Source organism: Microcebus murinus, chromosome 1 (genome assembly GCF_040939455.1).
Source record: "Microcebus murinus isolate Inina chromosome 1, M.murinus_Inina_mat1.0, whole genome shotgun sequence".
Classification (NCBI taxonomy): Eukaryota; Metazoa; Chordata; class Mammalia; order Primates; family Cheirogaleidae; genus Microcebus; species Microcebus murinus.
In genome coordinates, this window is record NC_134104.1 from 148,465,082 (window position 1) to 148,487,293 (window position 22,212).

A 22,212-nucleotide genomic window follows, 5' to 3' on the forward strand; every position below is an offset into this window, starting at 1 on the left:
ATCCATTGATGAGAGATGGTACAGGAGAGGGAGACACCTTTACAAATGGAAATTTACTATTTTTGGAGCTTTTCTTGCATCTGTTTTTCCTCGATTGCCTTCTGCTCAAAATAATTCTTATGCCAAAGTGGCATATTTTGGGGTGGCAGTCTGGTCCCCTTCACAGATGAGCTAAGGCAGGAGCATTATATGGACAGAAGTTAGCAGCTCATTTTGTATGAACGAGGTGAGGTGGGAGGTCAGGGTGGGAGCAGAGGCTCCCGGGGAGATGGAGGGTATGGAGCCCAGAAAGTTTAAAGCTCACATCTTAAAAATAAGGGGCACCCTTTGGATCAGTGCTGTACAGTGAAACCTCTTGTGATGGTGCAAATGTTCTATTCTGTGCAGTAGAATGTGCCAGCCACCAGCCGCATGTGGCTGTGGAGCACTAGGAATATGGCTAGTGTGATTGCATTTTGAATTTTATTTTAAGCCATTTAAATAGCCATGTAAATAGCCCCAATGGCTTGTGGCCACCCTTTGGACAATGCTGGGTAGATCTTTGGGAAGATGACTTCTATATTGAGTAGATGTGGAGCAGGGGACACTTGCAGAAAGATGTCCCTCTGCCCTTCTGGAGGTGGTTGACACTTTCCTGGCCTTCCTGGCCTTGACTCTGGCCTTCCTGTCCAGTGTTCCCAGACATGGGTCAGGAACCCAGTCCCTGCCTCCCTGCTCTAGGTCCCAGCGTCTGGTCTGTGTCTCTGGTACAGCACACACGTCTCTGCTACCTGTCTCTCACACCCCCAGCTCCAGGCTCCATGTGCAGCCTGATCTAGCTCTCTCCATCCCTCACTTGGCACAGGGATTCCCAGGCTTTATTGCTGCCCCCTGGGGGTCATGTTTTGCTTTGACTTTTGGAGAGACTGCTCTATTATCAGAGAAGATGCTCTTTGCCTTTAACCTTGGCCCATCTTTGGGCCAAGGCCCATCTTTGCCTTTAACCTTGAAGTGGATGCTGATGTGCATGAGTTTTGAGATTCCCTCACATCCCTCATAGTGGGAGGAAAGAAAAGATTGGGCGAAGGGGTATCCTGAAGAGTATCTAAATCCTGAGAAATGGGGTGACATGAGGAGTCCAGGGTGGTCCTGTGTCCAAAATGTCATGTCCTACACAGCCTGAAGGGGTTTCAACTGGCCTAATATGGAACCATTTGAAGATCCAAATAAATGGTAATGGTAAAGAAGTACAGCTTATGGAATAAAGTAAGATGGCACAAGTCCACACTGATATAAATAAATGAATGACTAAATGGGAGAGAAGAAAAAGTTACTATTAACAGTAGAAAGTCAATTGATAAGTGCAGGAATGATGGAATTTTAGAAAGTCACCATTTTTTATCTATCCTAATAACTGATTAAGGCAAGAATCATTAAAACTAGTGGTCTCAGAGTACATCACTTTTGAACAACAAAGGGGAAAATAGTAACTTTGTAGTGGAGACACCTGGCAGGTATCACCTGAGCCAAATGAACAAAGTAAGCATGGGCAGTAACGATCCACAGCAGGTGCCTCCTTGTAAGCACACTGAGAAGGCAGCTCCACTTCTGTGGTGTTCTTGCCTAAAGTTCGTAAACCCAATCTGATCATACGAAACCATTGGGATACCCAGAGTAAGAGTATACAAAATAATTGGCCTGTGTTGTTCAAAAATATCAACATTGTGAAATACTCAGAAACTGTTGCAGAGTAAAGGAGACTAAAGGTAAAGAGACCGATCAGTTGAATGTAGCCCACGGTCTTGGATTTCTTTGCCATAAAGGATGTTATTGGAACAACCGAGGAAAATTCAATAGGGTCTGTGGATCAGATAATAGTGTTGTCTCGATGTTGAAAGAGAAAATAAATGTTATGAAATGTTAACATTTAAGGAACCTGGATGAAAGATATCCAGGACTTTTTTTTGTACTATTCTTGTAACTTTTCTGTAAATCTCAACGATGTCCCTCTGAAAAAGCAAAATATTCATTGATCAGTTCTGGTGGAGGCATACAGGTGTTTACTGTAGTATTATTATTATTATCATTATTATTTTGAGACAGGGTCTTGCTATATTGCCCAGGCTGGCTTTGATCTCCTGGGCTCAGCCTCAGCCTCCCAAGTAGTTAGTACTACAGGAATGCACTATCATACCCTACTGTAGTATTATTGAAACTATTCAGTATATTTAAATATTTTCATAATTAAAAATTGGGGAACAATTAATAAAAATCATGTTCTAAATGTTTGTTTAATATATAGAGGCTTGGATATCATTTGTTAAGGGTAGCTTAGTTCGAGTTAAAAGATGAATATCAATGACTTGGTTTTGAGTAAAATCACTTAAGAGTGTGATCCTATGAAATCAGCTTTTGTTTTCATTTATGTACAGTATGGCCCAGCACAGTATCCTGACCATATTATAGTCATTCTGATACTTGCTGTATGAATCATGCACAAGGTAGAAGGTCTCTTTCCCTTCTTCCCTCCTTCCCAGGGGCTCAGCATACCTGTCTCATTAAGAAGATCTTGAAGATGTGTCCACTGTCATCTGAATTGAATTAACAAATCCAATCTGATAATGTTTATTGAGATTAAAGATATTTTTTCTGAGCATGTTAATATAATATTTAAAGCTTATGCAGTTTTCAAAATGAAATTTTTTTTTTTTTTTTTTTTGAGACAGAGTCTCACTTTTGTTGCCCAGGCTAGAGTGAGTGCCGTGGCGTCAGCCTAGCTCACAGCAACCTCAAACTCCTGGGCTCAAGCGATCCTCCTGCCTCAGCCTCCCAAGTAGCTGGGACTACAGGCATGTGCCACCATGCCCGGCTAATTTTTTGTATATATATTTTTAGTTGGTCAATTAAGTTCTTTCTATTTTTAGTAGAGACGGGGTCTCGCTCAGGATGGTTTCGAACTCCCAACCTCGAGCAATCCGCCCGCCTCGGCCTCCCAGAGTGCTAGGATTACAGGCGTGAGCCACCGCGCCCGGCCCAAAATGAAATTTTGAACTCCCTCTGCCTCTGAATTTCTATACCTGTTTTTTTACAAAGAACACATCTTTAACATGGTAGAAGGTGGCATTCATTTTTCAGGTTCTAAAAAATTAAAGAATAAATACGTCCCCAGGTTTTATAATAATTTTTTTAGTAAAATCTTTATCATATTCTGCTTTTATATTCAGAGGCACTTGCCTATGATCTTCTGTTAGTCTTTATGGAGGTAGCAAGTTAACTTTAGCAGACCTTTTTAGCCACCTAAGCAGAATCCTCAGCGCTGAGGATTCAAAGATGAATGAGGCGTAGTCCCTGACCTTGCGCAGAGTATTCTTTTATGATGATCCGGCTTCTGCTAAAATCTTTTGCCTTGGTTTCTTGGGGGAGGCAGAGGTTGAATGGGTCTCCTGGTGTAGCTTTTAGGAGCAGGGACATCTACCGCGGGGTATCTGGGGGATGGCTGAAACACGGAGATCGCAGAATGAGCTGCCATTCTCTGAGACGCCAGCACCGGAGGCCACCGTTCACTGGGTTTGATGGAGGAACCTGCCATTCGCACTTTACAGGCAAAATCAAACAGTGCAGAGGAATTGGTATCAAGATGTGCAGTTGCAGTGTGGATTCTTTTTTTCAGGCAGCACTATAAGCTATTAGGCTTTGGATTTTTTTTCTTGCCTTGTTCTAGCAAGTGGAAGAGATCGTTATAAATTTGGCTGCGAAAACACAGATTTAGAGTTAACAGTGGGATTTTATAAAATGCAGATTCATGAAGCGAAAAGGCAATGTATTATTACCAAAGAAGGACTAGGATGCATTAAGCTTAACACAGTATTGGTTACTGCAGTTTTGTTTTTTTTTTTTCCTTTTGCTAGAATTCAGAATGATCACTCCCTTCCCCTGCTTAGCACTGTCGTCAGGCTGATGTCACAGTCAGATTTGTCTCTGCTTCTCAAGCACGCCACAGGAAATCTGTCATCTGAAGGCGTTGGGCATTGCTTCACCAGGGCACCTCCTCTGCTAGCACCCTACCTTTACACAGGCGTACCTGCCTCAGGCTTGGTTGGTGTTGCCCTGTGCAGTTCCTGTGAAACTTCCAGGAAGCTACCATTCCTCATTGCTCCTGGGGGGAGAAAAAGGGGAGAGAATCTGGAGGCAAGAGCTTGCCAAAGTCCTGTACCTGCCTGCCGGGCGGCTCCCCTCCAAATCTGACTGCACCTGTCGGGCATTCCTGCTCTGCCAGGTGCTCTCCCCGCCCCATCCCTCCTCCAGCCTCCTGGGAGCCGCCCCCTTCCGGGTCCTCCCAGTGTGATGCTGGGCCCTGGCTTTAGGCACAGCCCTGCGCCACAGCTGAGCCAGGGCATGCCTGTGGCCCAGGCCAGGGCCCAGCGTGTGCCCCGTGGGCCCGGGCCCCCATGGCTCCTCTGGGCATGCAGCCCAGAGCTCCCTCAAGGATGGCCCCTTAGGGTGGTATATCAGTTTGGGGGTGACTTCAGCAATGTCCCTGAGAGCCGAGGAAGGGGGAGAAGAATGTTTTGAATATGACTACCAGGATGAAGAAAGGAAACCCACCCACGAGCAGGATGACAACTTGGACCTCTTGGAAGAGGGTAAATTCTGTACCTTGCTCAGATTTTTTCGTTAGCATCTAAGTAGGCTTGACTATTTTACTGATTTCATAGCATTCTTCTTTTTTGTTTTTGTTTTTTATTGAGGTATAATTTAAAATACGCAGAACTCATGCGAATGGCCTAAAGCCTGCTCAGCCAGAAAAGCAGCATTTCCAGCTCCACTGGAAGTCCCCCACCCCTTCTACTGTACCTACCTCCCCAGAAGCCATTGTTCTGACTTCTGTCACCTTAGATTTGTTTTGTCATTTCTTGGATCTTTCTGAACAGAATCAAACAGTGTGTGTTATTTTGTGTCTGGCTTCTGTTGCTTAAATAAGGTCTTTGAAATTCATACATGTTGCTGCAAATATCAGTAATTGTTTTTTGTGTATTTTTTGGTCTTTTTTCCTTTGTGGCACTCCAGCACTCTGTTTTAAGAGTTTCAGCTGTTTTCTTGAAACCGAATGAGTTTCAGTAAGTTAATGGACAAGAGACTGAGTTTGTTATTAAATAAAGCATGCTTTTGTGCTGGCAGTGTTTATTTTTTAAAAAATGATTAATCACTGATCTGAAATAAGGATTTTTTTTTTAAAACTTAGATATATTTCAATGAGAAAAGCCCAAGGACTGACATGGAAATCACCTGGGAGCCCCACTGTTGGGCTCTCTCAGAGGGACCCCCCTTTGTGGGGTAAGGAGGGTATTGGGTAAAGACAAGCCCAGATGTCAGAGTTCTTAGAGGGGCTTCTGGGGCCTTCATCCACAGCCCAGAGAAAGGGGCTTTTGGGGGTGATCAGGATGTTTGAACAGTGACTACAGGGACATTCCTTAGGTCTCTTGAGTAATAATAATCAAGATACGATTTCCAAACTCTGCTTCAGGATGGTCTGTTTTCATGTTTCAGGATAACTTTTATTTTCAAAATTATTTATAATCTGTTATATATTGAAAGTGTTTTTCTTTTGAAGTTACTATCCTGCAAATATTAATACTTCACCTCCAGGACAGCTAAAAGTATTTTATTGGAGAAAGGGAAGAAATGGTGGGACAAGCCGGAGAGCAAGGGGCCCAGTGCTGAGAGCTGGAGCCCTGCTGGGTTCCTCCTGGCCCTCTCAGGAAGGAGGCGGGAGAGGAGAGGAATGACAAGAGAAAGGCATCCCTCTGCTCTTGCAGAACTAGGGCCAGCCCAGATTTAGCTGGATTAGCTTCCTGTCCCTTGGAGTTGCTGCAAGTGCAGCCAGTGCCCGCATCACCTGGGAGCTTGCTGCAAGTGCAGACTTTCAGGCCCCAGCCCAGACCCACTGAGTCAGCTCTGCATTTTAACAAGATCTCCAGATGATGTGCGTGCATGTTAAAGTACGAGATGGGCTGCTGCCTTAAAGCATAACAAGATGATTAAAAAAACAACAACAACAATCATTGAAACTCAACGATTCTAAATTAAAAGCTATACAGTATACTGGAGCAACATCATATATCCTAATCAAGAGAAGAAAAAAATTGTGTTGTGCACTGTTCATATATGAAATATATATGTATATATGAAGAGATGTGTGCATGTATACACACATACACACACACATTCTCCATATATTTTGTGGACCCAATGAAATAACAGGCACTAGAACTTACAGAAATCAAGGTTAGATGTATTCTTTGTTTCTTTTCTTTTCTTTTCTTTTTTTTTTTTTTTGAGACAGAGTCTCACTCTGTCACCTGGGCTAGAGTACTGTGGCATTGGCCTAGCTCACAGCAACCTCAAACTCCTGGGCTCAAACAATCCTCCTGCCTCAACCTCCCGAGTAGCTGGGACTACAAGCATGCGCCACCATGCCCGGCTAATTTTTTCTATATCTTTTTTTTTTTAGTTGTCCAGTTAATTTCTTTCTATTGTTTTAGTAGAGATGGGGTCTCGCTCTTGCTCAGGCTGGTCTCGACCTCCTGACCTCAAACGATCCGCCCACCTCAGCCTCCAAGAAGGTTAGATTTATTCTGAGCCAAGTTTGAGAACTTAAGCCTGAGGACACAGAGTCCTACAGACTGAGAGTATGTCCTGGAGTAGGTGGCATGAGGCACAGTACGGACACATTTTCTAGCAGGGCGTGTGCGTGGCACAGAAGGTGGGAGATGCAGGTAGTGAGCAGAATTCTCAAGGTTCTGATTGGTGCTCAGCAGTGCTGTGCGTAAGATAAGGTAAATATGCAGTTTAGTGGGGAGGGAGAAAGTTTTGGTGTCTTAGGCTCTGGTGGAGGGTGACTGATTCCATCTGTCTTTGTTCTGCATCTGATACACAGGTTATGACCAGTACCTGTCAGTGAAATATTTAACAAACTCCAGTTACACAGGCAAGAGGTCAGCTTTAGGGCCCAGGTTTCATACCCTGTGTGCCCGACAGCAGGCATCATGGGCTACTGTTAAAATTTCCTTGTGAATTTTCCTTTTTCTGAGTTTATATATATATATATAATGTGTGTGTGTGTGTGTATGTATATATGAACTTTTTTAAAAACCAAGAGCCAGATGATGATGGTAGCAAATGTTTATTGTGCACTCACTATGTGCCAGGCACCATTTTATTATTGTCATAAGTCCTTTATGTGGATTCATGCCTTGAATCCTTGAAACACTCATGAGGTTAAGTACTGTTGTAGTTTCCATTTTATAGGATTATAGGAGGAAGCTTAAGTAACTCATTTAGAGTCACACAGCTAGTAAGCGAGTGGTCCCAACCATGTAGAATGGCTGTAGAGCTAGCTCTCTGCTCTTATACTGTCATGCTAGCAGTCCCCAAAGCGGAGTCCCTGACTAGCAGTGTGGGCGTCACCTGGGAGCTTGTTAGAAATGCACATTCCTGGGCCCCACCCCAGACCTGCGGAATCGCACACTCAGGGCTTTAACACACCTCTGGGTGATCCCAGTGCACAGTGTTCTGTGCCGATCACATCTCCTGATAGCAGCGTCTCTCTCTGCCCGTGGTAGCACTCAGGGGAGGGGACCCTGCCCTGTAGTTGCCATCTTCTGATAGCCACTTGCTGTACATTCTCTTCCTTTCTTGTTTGTTCCCATCCAGTTTTCCCCCTTTCTCCAGTAAGATATTTTTGCTGGTCTTGTAGGTGAAGCAGTAATAATATTTTCATGACAAATAACTTCAAAACACTTTATTATCGGCCAGGCTCGGTGGCTCACTCACGCCTGTGATCCTAGCACTCTGGGAGGCCAAGGCAGGAGGATCGCTCAAGGTCAGGATTTGGAAACCAGCCTGAGCAAGAGTGAGAGCCCATCTCTACTAAAATAGAAAGAAATTAATTGGCCAACTAAAAATATACAGAAAAAAATTAGCCGGGCATGGTGGCACATGCCTGTAGTCCCGGCTACTCGGGAGGCTGAGGCAGGAAGATTGCTTGATCCCGGAAGTTTGAGGTTGCTGTGAGCTAGGCTGATGCCACGGCACTCACTCTAGCCTGGGCAACAAAGTGAGACTCTGTCTCAAAAATAAAAAACAAAAACAAAATCACTTTATTATCAATATGCTTTGTTTTCCTTGGAAAATAAAACCAACTCACTTTCAAGGCTTGCGCCCAGCCTGAACGAAGTTGGTGGTGCAGATCAGGAAGATAACAAACTTGGGAGGTTTGGTTTTGTGGCCAGTTTTGCTGGAAACGTGTCGTGTCTCCAAGAGCAAGCTGCGTCACGGTCACACCACCTTGTCTTGCGTTCACAGGATGCCAGTCCCACATGTGGAAGACTAGTGCTCTTTGAGTAGTGGAAATACGGGCAGGGATTTGGGTCTGTCTGTGTTACCTGGAATCCGAGGTGGTTTTCTGTGTGGTCTAAAAGAGGTGCTTTTGGTTGAAGACTGCAGGACACAATGATTATAGTATTTGAGTTGCTTTGATAGTTACCGACATAGGATACATTTGTCCTCTCCCGGTCACCTTGTCGGGTGCTCGGCACTTTCTGATGTTACCCATTTAATCTTCAAAACAGCCCTTGAGATGAACATTATGCCCATGTTGCCATCAAGGCACCTGAGGCTCTGATAAGTTGGCCTTGTGCAGAGTCCCCCAGCTGGAAGCACAGGACATGCATGGGGTCTGCCTCCCACCACGCCCCAGGCTCAGAGCTGCTACAGTTCTAGGCCCTTCCCTGGCATCATCGCATTTGTTTCTTTCAACCCATCAGGTGGGTGCTCCTGGGAGACCAGGCAGCAGGAGGGACAGCTCTGCTCTCACTGTCTTTCCAGGGAGAGGAAACATTTGGGCTGTGTGACTTCTGGCCACCAAGAACTTGCACAGTGCAGAAAATGAATCAGCATCTGATCTCAGATGCTGAGTGGAGTTCTTGGAGGAGGGCTCCGTTTGCCTTTCTTTCTCCATGCCTCTCTCCTCATGGTAAGGTCAAGTAATGGGTCATGCTCCCTCTCTGTGCCTGAGCAGCTGCACTGGCATGAGGAAAAACACTGGTGAAAAGGGAAGTTTCTGGTCATCAGTTTGTTGTGGTTTGTTGCCTGGCAGATTCCCATTGTTTTGGCAAGGACGTGCTTTCAGATTTCATCTCACCTGGGCATTTCCAAGGCTATTACCCATTTGCAAGACGAGTCATTAAATTTCTGGCAAGTGTCACTCAGGATTGCTCAGGAGGTGGCAGGATTTGGAAAGAGCGTGTGGAATGTTCTGGAGTCTGAATGCTTCCGTCAGCAGGTGTAGGTTCCCCGAGGCCACAGGCTTAGAGGAAAGAGTGCATCCCGCCCTCTGTAGGGGTGGCTTTAAGGGTATGTGAGCAGGCAGCATCAGTCTTTTGTACGAAGGCAGTTTTCAGGTGTTGAGCAGTAACCAGAAATTATAATCTGGCAAAACAAAGATGAAAAAAATGCCAGTTGGTGGTAGGAACTCAGTGTCTCCCATGTTTCTGTCCGGTGGCTGCACCTGCCGGCCACCCAGGTTCTCTGGTTGGTTCCCAGGCAAACTGGAGAAGCAGCACAAATGGAGCACATTCCTCCCACTCGAGAGGGCATTCCTGGGCTGCAAGGGGGTGGGCTGGGCCCAGTGGGAAATGACTGGGCCTGGGGTGCTGAGTCCCCATTTGACTGATGAGCAGTAAAATGAAGCCCGAGCTGTCATGCTTCAGGCCTCTGCAGGCTGTGGAGTGGGAACGTCAGCCCCAGAGAAGGGGCCTGGGCCCTGGTGTCTGTGTTTGTTAATACAGTGTGACCAGTGGCACTCAAGGGCACTGTGCCTGACTGTCCCGCTGGGTCATGGATGAGGGAGGAGATGGCGTGGCTTATCACTACTCACTGCAGCACAGTGACAAAGGTCTCTTTGCTCATGGCCTTCCTTATCCTGGTCTCCACTTGGAGTTTGGTTCTAGGTATGTGTGGCTGCCCCATGTAGACCTCCTGTGACATCAGTCACTCCTGTGATATCACTTGCTCCTGTAATGTCACTCACATTAGGGTGGCTCTCCTAATGGAGTTGGGGTACCAGCATCACCCCAAGGCTGGCCACGGGCAAAGCTCCCTCACGATCTGTCTCTTGGGGTCCTTTTGCTGCTCTCCCCACCTCTGGCACCCCCAGCCTTCTTGTGTCTGGACTTGCCAGCAGCATCTCTCACCTGGCACTTCCTGCTTGCCCCTCTGTATGATGCTGATTTATGCATGTGTCTTACCTTCTTAACTAGATGGAGAATTCCTTGAGGGTAGGATTCATTTATTTACCCAACAGAAATTAAGAGTCTAACTTGGGGGTCAAACAGTCGAGGCCCTCCCATAATAGCTCTGTGACCTTGGGCAGTTTCTTCCTGTCTAATATGGGACCATAGTCATACTTTCCTCATGGATGTAAACATTAAAAGAGTTGATATGCACACAGCGCTTGGGAGTGCCAGGCGCCTGGCAAGTGGTGGAGAGGGAGCCATTTGGTTATCACCTCATTAAATGTCTTGGTGATAAAAGATCGCTGTGTATAAACACTGGGTGTTCCATTCTGGGGTGGGGTGAACGATTACAGCACGCAGCAGACCTGGTTCAAGTCCATGGTTATGTCTCGCCTGACCTTGGCCTAGCCACTTGGCCTGCCTCTCTGTCTGGTTTGTTAAATGGGGATCATGTTTGTGTTGTGGGATTGTCCTGGGTTTTAAGTGAAATAAATATTTGTAAAATGCCAGGGGAGAGGTTGGCATTTCTGCCTCTTAAATAACTTGCTCTGGCCCCCTGCTCTCAGCCTGCCCAGACAAGGGAAAGTGAGCCCCTGAGATAGTCACACTGCAGCTTCAGTTAATAATGGCACTGCCGAGCGGTGAAGTGAGGCCGGGGCTGTACTGTGTAGGTCTCTGCCCTTGGCCAGTGACACCTCGCTCCCGCCTCGCAGGGCAGCCGTGGGCACCGCACAGACATGAGTAACGGCCATCCAGACTGCTGACTGTAGTGGGCCCTGCTCTGGGCTGGCTCTTGCCCCTGTCTCTGCTCCCCGAGACCTTCATCTGAAAGCTAGGGTACCCAGCGCCTCTGGGGGGGGGGGGGAGCGGTAGCAGGCTGCCCATTTGCTTCCGGCCTAGGAGCACAGCCACTTAGTTGATGCCTTCTTGTCAATGCATCTGTCTTAGCAGCTTCCCCCCTCTTCTCTTAGTGTCCTATGAGGGCTTTTGTTGCAGAGCCTTGGGGCCAGGGACAGGACTCACCAGAACACACCTTGGGGTCATGAGATACACACCAGGGCTTTTATGTGTTTCACCCCTCTCTGGGCTGTTGGCTAGAAATGAGCTGTTCTTTGCAAATGTTCCATTTTTTTTATTTTTTAAAGTATCAGCTGTATGTGTGGCTCCAAATGAGTAAGACTCAGCTGCCTTCGTGTGACTTAAACAGGCCTGGCAGGAAGGGAGATTTGTAAGCATTTGTTAGGTTTGTCCTGGCTGTCCTGCTGTTACCGTTTTTGACATGAGGACATCTGGATCAGAATAAAATGAAACAGTGCTGCCTTTTTTTGTTTTGTTTTAATCATAGAGAAGTGAGCATTATTTTTATTACCAAGTACTGTGGGCCCTCACCCTATCCCACAGGTCTGCATCAACATAGTTACGTTTTGTTTTGTTTCTAAAGCCAAGTATTGTGTGTCTTACAGGACTTAGGAGTTAATTCACTAGGACTAGTCAGCGAAGGCCAAGTTATGCCGAAGATACGTCTTGAGGGACAAGAGCACAGTGAGAGACTTGGCTGAGCCTCCAAGGAAGTAGCTGTAACGTGGGAGCACAGAAGGGGTTTGTGCTGGGGGAGAGAGTTCTAAGTCGAGCTCTTCTTAAAAGCTGGGCAGAGATGGCTCTCAGTCATGGATGTATCTTGAAGTGCTGTCTGCCATCTGACTAAATTCTGACGACAACTCTCTAATTAAAAACTAATCTGTATGGGACAGATCAGTACCTTTCTGTGCCCTTCACCAGTGCTGGTTTCTTAGTGGGTGATTTGCCATTCCTAAACAGTTTTGCCAGCTGACCGCACCATTGTAGCCCAAAGAGGGCTCAGTCAGGGGTTGAGATGATACAAGAATGGCTGGGATGTGGTGTGCTTCAGGGATGCTTGTTTGCATGTTATTTGGTAACTTAAAGTACTGACATAATTTACATACTGTAAAATTCACCCATTTGACTGGACAACTCAATGGTTTTTATTTTTATTTTAGTGTATTATGGGGGTAGAAGTGTTAAGGTTACATATATTGCCCATGCCCCCCTCCTCCCTCAATGGTTTTTAGTAAACTCACTGAGTTGTGTAACCATCACCGTAAAAGAGTTTTGGAACTTTACATACCCCCCAGGGAGATCCCTCATGCCTGTGTACACTCAACCCCTGTTTACACTTCCACTCCTAGGCAACCACTAATCTTTTTATCTCCATAGTTTTCCCTTCTGTGATACTTTATAGGAATACAAACAGGAAATATATGGTATTTTTATGTCTGTTTTTTACCGAGCATAAGGAATTTGAGGCCTGTCTCTGCTGTAGCATGCATTAATATTCATAAGTGCTTCGTTTTTATGGCAGAATAACATTCCACTGTATGAACATACCACATTTTGTTCATTCTTTCACCAATTGGTGGGCATTCGTTGCCACTTTTTGGCTGTAACGAATAATGCTACGAACACGAATATACAAGTTTGCGTGTGGATGCACGTTTTCATTTCTCTTGGGTAGATACTTGGGAGACTTTAAAAGGTCTTTGTGACCTTAGGCAATTCATCCGACTTCTCGAAGTCTCAGTTTCCCCGCCCTAAAGTGTGGGGGTAAATGCGTCTAAATTCACCAACGCTGTGTCTGGCAGAGAGGGGTGGGCGTAGCTGCTGTAGGCTGAGTCACAGCAGCCATGTGAAGACGTCCCCCCAGTCAGGAGCGCTTTGCCACGTTGGCCTGGGCTCGGTGTCTGGGCAAACTGTAAAAGCTAGAGATTTTACAGAGGTGGGCAGAAGAGGCGACACTCGGGTAGGGTGTCAGCCACGTGGATGTGTCTCCATCTTGCTGGGCTCTTGTGGGAAGAGCAGGAAATTCCCAGATGGAGAAGTGGGAGAAAGTCCCTACAGAAGGAAATAGCAGGCACACAGTGCCAGGCCTGACATCTGAGCGTGGCATCTCGGGGTGTGGATGAGAACGGGCTTGGGCGGTAGGTGGGCAGGCGGGAGGGGTGCGCCGGGGCCAGGCAGGGATGGTCCCCGTATGTCCCACGTGGGGAGGCTGCTGCTGGTAGGAAGTGGCAGAGCTGGGGACGACTGTCGAGTAGAGCAGGGGCTGATTAATTCAAAAGCACACAGACAAAGCTGCAAGGGACTTCTGTTTGGTAATAGCTGGAAACTTGGCGTGAGCAGTGACTCGTTTTAGAGTTTTAGAAGTTTTAGAAGCTTTTTGGCTGCGGCTCCTAGGTTGTGACCCTCCACTCCCCGCCCCCGTGAACAGGGCAGACAGGATTTCTTAAGTTCACTTCCTAGAGGATCAGGGGCCAGATGTAGTGATGCTTTTTCTCCCTGGCAACTGCTGCTGCTGGTCAGAAGTGGGAGAGGGGCAGTCCACTGGTTTGTGGACCATTCTTTTGTCTGACACCCAAGTACCAGCCCTGCCTTCACTGGGAATATCAGAATTTCTAGGGGTATATGTCTATTTTGGAAGTTTATTCAGTTTGCTTCTAGATTTTATAATAAAAATTATATTTTATTTGTATTTTTATTTATTTATTTTTTTTTGAGACAGAGTCTCGCTTTGTTGCCCAGGCTAGAGTGAGTACCATGGCGTCAGCCTAGCTCACAGCAACCTCAAATTCCTGGGCTCAAGTGATCCTACTGCCTCAGCCTCCCGATTAGCTGGGACTACAGGCATGCGCCACCATGCCTGGCTAATTTTTTCTATATATATTTGTTGGCCAATTAATTTCTTTCTATTTATAGTAGAGATGGGGTCTCGCTCTTGCTCAGGCTGGTTTCGAACTCCTGACCTCGAGCAATCCGCCCGCCTCAGCCTCCCAGAGTGCTAGGATTACAGGCGTGAGCCACCTCGCCCGGCCAATAAAAATTATAGAAAGTAAAATTTGGCGTCTTAAAAAACTGATGCTAAGATACAGAAGACAGGAGGAAAAATTATTGGGGGAGGAGATGGAGCTCAGGTTCTTAAACAAAAAAAAGTTGAAAAATACTGTTTTAATTAAATCACCCATAGATAAGGCAGTATGCAAACAGCCCCAAATGCAAACATAATAGGAAGTCCTGAATATCTTCTCTCTATTCGGGGATGTTGGCTACTTGTGTTTGAGTGATAAGGAAACACTGTCTTCTCGAGGATTTGGGAGATACTCAGTTTTATGTACACATACACACACACATGTGTAAAATATTTATTCACTCCAGGGATTTATAAAGCTGACATTAATGGGAGAAATGTAATTAGAATTAGATCAAGAAGCGATGAGAGCCGTTTGTTCTGACAGCTTTGTGGGAATCTTTCCACCAAAATACACGAATGAGAAGCGAGGTCTTGCAACTGTAGCTCCTTAAAGAAGATTAAGGCCAGAATGTCAAGGAAGCTCGTCAAGCCTGTTAACGTGACATACAGCGGGGAGATGCAGGGTTCCTTGGGGAGGACAAGTTGCTTTGATGGAACCATGGAGGTCCCCGCCACCCACCCCACCAGCCAGGCCCTGGGGTCCCCGCCTCCTGGACGAGTCTCAGACCTTACCTGCTCCAGCCCCACTTCAGCCTGAACTTTGCGCCTACCCTCCTCTCCCACCCTTACCAGAGGGCTCATTCGGAAGGAAGCCCGTGTCCAACCTGTTGGGATCAAAACCCCAGTGTCCCACCGCTGTCCTGTCTTCCCCTGTGGGGTTTCTCTGAGGGCCCTCTCCGTTACAGCCATTCCCGAGCCTCCCACTGGCCGCATCTCCTTGGCATCTCATATTTATGATCAGGAGCTGGAAAATGTATGCCAACATTTATTTTTATTTATCTACTTATTTTTGGGCTTGTCAGCAACAGACATTTATTTCTTACAGTTCTGGAGGCTGGAAGTCCAAGATCAAGGCGCCGGCATGGTTAGGTTCTGGTGAGGGCTGCAGGTGGCTGACTTCGCCTTGTATCTGCACATGGTAGAAAGAGCGATATTTATCCTTAAAATTGTTTTGGACATGGTTTAATTTGCATAAGAGTTGCACTACTGATTTCCAGATGAGGGCACCCTACCTCTGTCACCCCAGTGAGCTGTGACAGCCCAGTCACCTGTCTCTGTCTCTCTGGTCAGCCAGCCCAGGCTACTCATTCGAATTTGACTTCATGATTGCTTACTTTACCCACCATCCCCAGAGTAAGAACTTGATTCTCCTCTCATCTCAAAGTGGATTCTCCCAAACCAGAATCTCAACACCTGCAGCTCCTGGGAGGGTGTTTCTGCCAGGTGGGCCTCCTGCCACCTCGGGTTGTGGGCGGCCTCTGCCTGGCACGTCATTGCACAGGGACGTCAGTACCTGTCCCGATGCCAGAGGTCTCACTGGGGAGCCCCATCTCCCTCCTGCTCTTCCACCTCACGTGCCCATGTTGAAGGGGGACGTCGCTCTTGTCCCCGTTGTCCCAGTGAGAAGCCCAGATCCCATACTTTCTCATTTACATCCCACTCAGTCTTGTCTCTTAAATCTCAAGAAAAGAGCCCCCTTCTTGCCATCCTGCTGCCACCCAGGATCTCCTTGGATTACTCCAGCAGCCTCGATGCTGGGCACTCCAAGTTGCCTTGCGCCCACCCCCTCCCTTTTGCTCTACACTGGATCCAAAGTGTTTTCTGAAGTGCAGAGCTCGTGTGGACACTCCCCCCTTGAAAGCCTCCAGTGGCTTTCCAAGCCTCAACCCCCCTGGGCACCTCCCCCAGACTGCCCTGCTTTTTGTGTGCCCCAGGAGGGCAGGCGTCCTGTTTTGTTCGGTGCAGAGCCTGGTGCAGGATAAAGGTGGTTTAGTGCTAGTTTGAGCGTGCCAGAGGTATGGCGTGTGTACCATTAATATATTACTTTGCCATAGTAGGTAGACAGGTTACATTTAACTTCTTTTTCTAGTAGTTGGACCATAATTTTCTCATATTAAGTTATTGTAGAGGTTTACGGCTGCTCCTTTACTTTTTATTTCCTGACACATTTTTGGGTGGAAGTGGATTTATTTGGGAGTGCTCTCTGGGTTGGAAATGGAACTTCTGTTTGAAACACTATTCCCGTGGGAGAGAAACTTGACCACAGTTTATTGTCGACTCAGTGTCTAGAAAGTTGGTAATGCTTGAAAAGCACAGCCTGTCCTTATCTTACTCTTTAAAGGCATGGTTTGTTACGTTCCCACCCTCGCTGGTTGCACTCCTGTCCCTCATTCCTTGGCAGAGGAAAGCCGAGAGGCTGCGGTTGATTGACGGCTGTCCAGGGCCTCTTTTTTTTATTTTATTTTTGTATATTTATTTTAGCATATTATGGGGGTACAAGTGCTAAGGTTACATATATTGCCCGTGCCCCCCTCCCCCCTTGAGTAAGAGCTTCAAGTGTGTCCATCCCCCAAATGTTGCACATCTTACTCGTTGTGGTTTTATTTACCCCTCCCCCCTCCCACTCTCCCGACACCTGATAAATGTTACTCCTATATGTCCACTTAGGTGTTGATGCGTTAATACCAATTTGCTGGTGAGTACATGTGGTGCTTGTTTTTCCATTCTTGAGATACTTTACTTAGTAGAATCGGTTCCAGCTGTATCCAGGAATATACACGAGGTGCTAGATCACCATTGTTTCTTAAAGCTGAGTAGCACTCCATGGTATACATATACCACATATTATTAATCCACTCATGAATTGACGGGCACTTGGCTTGTTTCCACAGCTTTGCAATTGTGAATTGTTGTGCAGGGCCTCTTGGCCTGATAGAATCCTCCTTTGAAAAGCTGGGCCTCAGAGCCCGAGGCCAGGGTTCGTTCTTCCCCTGCACCATCACTGCCTCTCGCTCTGTTTACACGCTTCCTGCACATCGATGGTTTGTGCCAGCCCTCACCCTGGGATCTTGTCCTTTGTGGCTATTTCAGTCCAGGGGCCAGACTGGCCCAGGTGCAGCCCCTGCAGTGCAGCCTCATTCTTTGAGACCTTAGTTGGGTCCTTAATATCGGATTCTTAACATTTTTCTTTTTTTTTTTTGAGACAGAGTCTCACTCTGTTGCCCAGGCTAGAGTGCCATGGCATCAGCCTAGCTCACAGCAACCTCAACCTCCTGGGCTCAAGCGATCCTCCTGCCTCAGCCTCCCAAGTAGCTGGGACCACAGGCATGCACTACCATGCCTGGCTAATTTTTTCTCTGTATTTTTAGTTGGCCAATGAATTTCTTTCTATTTATAGTAGAGACGGGGTCTGGTTCTTGCTCAGGCCGGGTTCAAACTCATGACCTTGAGCGATCCTCCCGCCTCGGCCTCCCAGAGTGCTAGGATTACAGGCATGAGCCACTGCACCCGGCCATGGATTCTGAACATCTTGGAACCCCAGTTTTCTCATCTGTGGAGCAGTCACTGTAACAGTGCCTGCCCCGCAGGGTTGCTGCGATTAAATGAGGAAGCCCGTCCAACCTCTTGACAAGCAGGGGCACTGTGATGCTGGCTCCTGCCTCTGCTGGGAGTCTGTGCTTATTCTGAAATTTGCTGCTCGCTGGCTTTGTGACGTTGGGTGAGTTATTTAGCTTTTTTTGGGCCTTGATGTCTAAAATGGGTGTTAAGGTAGGTGCCTAGCCCCATAGTAGCGCTCTGAGGATGACATGAAATAATCTATATGGACGGCTGTGATCGGTGCCTGTGCCTGGCCATAGTAAATGTGCCCAGTAAAGGTCTTCTGCTGTTATCGGTTTCTTTTAAAGTAAGCTCAGGGAGAATCTCAGGACCCTATTTTGTAGTCAACCATAGATTTTCTAAAAAATATTTTAAGTAAATTTTTCCCCCATCACTGCATGGTCATTATAGAATATTTTTTAAAGAAGCACAAAAAAGAAAGTTGAAATTTGTGATCCAATCCAATGTCAATACTTTTGTGGCTATCCTAGTTTTTTTTCTGGGTACTATATAAATCTATACATTTCTTTCCCTTGCCCCCAAATTGGGATTATGTATATTTTTAAAAACATAACTGGAATAATCACTTGCATAGCTTGTGGTACACAGTTTTTCATTTATTCATTATTTTCATTTATTCATATATTTCATTTATTCATTAATTTTTCATTTCTGACTTGTGTAGTCAGGCTTAGTCAAAGGCCCTGGGACTTATGGGAGGTTCCTGCGCCCCTCTGCACGCCGAGCTTCAGCTGTCCTGTCTTGGGGACATGAAAGTGCACACCAGACCTCCTGTCATGTCACTATGTGCATGGTGGCAAGATTATCATTTTTATTAGGTTCAATCGTTAAAGTATTTTAAAGCTTTTTAAGATCAGATTTACAAAAGGTCAACACAAAGAATCTTCGCGATGGTGGATACATGAGCTTACATAGATGATACAACGGACTAGTCCTTTGAGGAGAGCAGGGGAGTGTTAGCAGGCCCCCTCAAGTCACAGCACAAGTTCAAACACAGAGGCCACTCAACTGAGGTGGTCTGTGTCCTGGTGTATGCAGGCGGTGTGCATGCTTTCTAGCCAGGTGCTCGCTGGAGGGCTTCTGCACTCTTGCAGAACGTCAGAGCTGTGCAGGGAGGGAACTAACGCCTGTTGGTGGGACAAGTATCTTCACTTAAAGGCTTCTCATGACCTTGAGCTGATGAATGAACTAAGAGCAATTTGAGCTGGACTTCATCTACATCAAATTAGGTTCCTGTTTAAACCCACCACCCTTATAAATCTCCCTTACCTTCCCCTCGCTGGCAGTTTTGTCCGAGACAGAATGTTTCCCTCCCTCCTTTCGGATCCTGCAAGAAAGGCTGAGTATAGGGTCTGTCTCCTGGCTCTGATGGTGCCATGTTTCTAGGGTTTCAGATTTAGAACCAGATTTCAGGTCTCCTCCTTAAGCTAGAAAATCATTCCAGTAGATCCAATTTCTCTGAGCTCACTCACTGGGATGATCTCTGCTTGCCTTTAATGAAATATTTAAAGACCTATTGAATTCCAGTGCTGTTCACTGTTAATAATGCTACTGAGTTTGACTCAGTAATATACTTCAGTTCCCAAATGCCTTGCATGGGCTCATCCTGAATGTGGCTCGAAAGCTTCTACTCTTAACAGAATTATTCTCTAGAGTCTTAGTTACAAAGAAGTTATAATTTAGCCCCAAAGTGACAGGTTTCAAACAATTTTATACTTTGGCCCTAAATCCATTTATATTCAGTCCTTCCCCCGTGGAACAAAACTCCTGGTACCTTCTTGGTGTTTATTGAACTGCAAATCAATTCCTTGCCATTGATTTAAAATAAAACAACCCTGAGGTTTCTGTGTGTGTGTGTGTGTTTTTTTTTTTTTAATCAGATTAAAGCCTTTTGTTACACACCCCTTTTCTCTAATGGGAGAACAAAAATCTACAGTCCTAAAGTGACTTGCCTGCAGCCTCTTAGGACCATAGTAAACTGTACACGTAATGAAACACCACTCTGTGCACGTGTGTGTGTGTGTGTGTGTGTGTGTGTGTGTGTGTATCAGCATTAGTCATAGACTTTTTGGTATAGATTAAAAAAACATCACCCTAGTTTTCATGGTGTGGAAACGGGTTGCATGGCCTTAGAATTTAGGCTATTTGGAGAGGAGAGGGCTGTGCCAGTATGGCATTGTCAGCTCAACACTGTTGTTTAATAATTATACCAAAGTCTGCTTTCTGCAGGACCCCACTCTGTCCGTGTGGCCGGGTGTGCGTGGTCAGCGAGGTCCGGATCCCACGGGGCTGTGTAAGGGTTCACACACGGGCTGCTGTGCTCACCCCACTCCATCGCCCCACCCTCAGCACTACCGTTAAACATGCTTGTGCGTGCGCATGCGCAGACACTCAGTGTCAAGGCTTCTCAGGGATTAGAAGTCACCCTCCCCCCTGGAAACTCATCTTCTGGTCATGGGGACTGGGACTGGGACATGAAACGTGGTGGTGTTGAGTTGACCCCTGTAAAACCAGTGACCCTGTGTGCACAGCTTCAGGGCCGCTTTTGTAGATGGGACATTTGTTTGGCAAGTTTGTGGCATTGGTGGTCTCATTGTCCTTTTTCTTTCTTACAGTTTTATGCGCTGAAAGAGTTGGCCAGATGACTAAGACATATAATGACATAGACGCTGTTACTCGGCTTCTTGAGGAGGTAAGTGTCTCGGGGGAAGGCAAAAGAGTTGTTCATACTTGATTTTAATTTATTTCCAATCAAAGCATGCCTTACTGTCTGTTTCAGTGAAGAATCTCAGAAATTGGGCCCTCTTGGGGTATACTTTAATGGTTTTATCTTTTAGACTACTAGCTATGTAGGCCTTTGTCGCTATAATTTTGTGCTGTATGTATTTTAGGTTTTTAAAGGAACGCATTAATGACACAAAATACAGTGGTGTTTAATTACTTGCTAGAATGCCCAGTTTGAGATTTAAAAAACACTAAAATACATTTTAACAATATATTTTAAATGCATCTAAAAAATGTCAGAAAAGTGTATCATCTTAGGCTTTTACTTACGTCAGGTTGCTAGAATATTATGCAGTATCAGCATGGAAATAAGCAAAATAAGCAAGGCAAGAAAAATTTAGGAAAGTTGCTTAGGATTCGGTGAGCTACTTGTATTTTAGAGACTGTGGTTTTCTCAGCTTCTCAGCATTCTCTCAGGAGTTAAGAATTAGGGTGCTTTGAAGGCCCCTGGACGCAGATGCGTGTGATGTGTGTGTCAGCCCGCCACGAGCAGGCCTGAGCATGGCAGCTTCTTAGTGTTTGTTGAATTAGTGTCTATCCTCGTACACCACCCTCACCGCCAAACTAGGCTTTAAATAGACAGGTGCCGACTTCTAGTCCCGTGTTTCCTCTTCTCTGGAGTCTAGATGAGTTTGGGTCATGTGACTGCTCATTACCGTCTTCCCCAGGAAGAGAATAGAACAACACGGGAGACGCAGAAATCGTTTTTGCTACCGTTTTCAGCCAGTGGGAGGACAGGGCTGAAACACAGGACCTAGGCAGGAGCAAGGGGACCCAGGGTTTTTTGAGGGGCATTTTTTTCGCCATATTTATGTCTCCCCCTTCCTGTGTTTCTCCTTCTGCACACCCAGCACTCTCACACCTGCCTTGCAGCCCACTCCAGTCCCATCCCCAGAAGGGGAAGTCAGGGATTGGGGGTGTGTGACAGGGTGTCAGGGAGGCATTTGGGAGTACAGGCTTTCTGCCTTTGGGTGGTGCTGCAGGGGCAGTATGTTGATGGCGTCAGCCACAGGGCAGACTCACCCAGCTGGCACCACTGACTTTTGCCATTTGGTTCCTTGTCCTGATAAGAGTCATGCCTGCATTACTGCCTTTCTTCGGAACTGGGCGGGTTTCCTGGTTGGAGTCTGACTGCCCCAGTCACGTGACAGTCGCACTGTGCTGTGCTTTTTCTTGGCTTTGGCTCTGTTTCTTTGGTTGGTGTGCCTGCTACACACAGGCAGGCGGAGCGCATGGGAGGTTTGCATATCCCGAAGCACAGCCCTTGGCCAGCTTCGAGAGTTTGCTTCTGGATTTAAGTGGAAGAGGATTCCGTGGCTTGCCCCAGCTTGCTGCTGTTGAGAATGTACCTTTGGGCAAAGCTTGCCTCCTCCCCAGGCACAGAGTGATTCCACTGGCCCCTTAGTCATGCTTTTTATCCTGAAATTGGTGAATGAGATGAGTCAGCTGCTAAGTATAGGAATTAGGCTGTTCTGACTCTCCGGTGGGTGTGTGCGCCTGTGTTCATCCGTACGGTCTTTTTAATAAGCAAAGCATAGTCAGCCAGAAGAGGCAGTGAGCAGTTAGCATGAGCACCACCTTGCCTCAGTTCCTGGGGAATAAAAGAACTAGTTCATTTAATTGCTTATTTCCAAGGGCCTAAATTATGTCTTGATGGTCTCATACTCTCATTGTACTTCAATCCAGTGGTCATTACCTAGCTATTTTCTTGTT

The 22,212-nt window shown here is 46.3% G+C and overlaps 1 protein-coding gene across 17 annotated transcripts in view; it reads left to right on the forward strand.

Moving 5' to 3' along the window:
* Positions 1 to 22,212, forward strand: part of TRAK1 (trafficking kinesin protein 1) — a 181,724-nt gene that overhangs the window by 118,343 nt on the left and 41,169 nt on the right. For 15 of the 17 annotated variants that reach the window (XM_076006663.1, XM_076006667.1, XM_076006668.1 and 12 more), the window contains one exon: positions 20,331 to 20,407. In XM_076006663.1, coding sequence (XP_075862778.1) covers positions 20,357 to 20,407 — 51 coding nt within the window. In that variant the 5' untranslated portion in view covers positions 20,331 to 20,356. Of the gene's footprint in view, positions 1 to 2,863; positions 4,623 to 20,330; positions 20,408 to 22,212 lie in introns of those variants that run through there. The other 2 variants (XM_012770239.2, XM_076006643.1) reach the window with 2 other exon arrangements.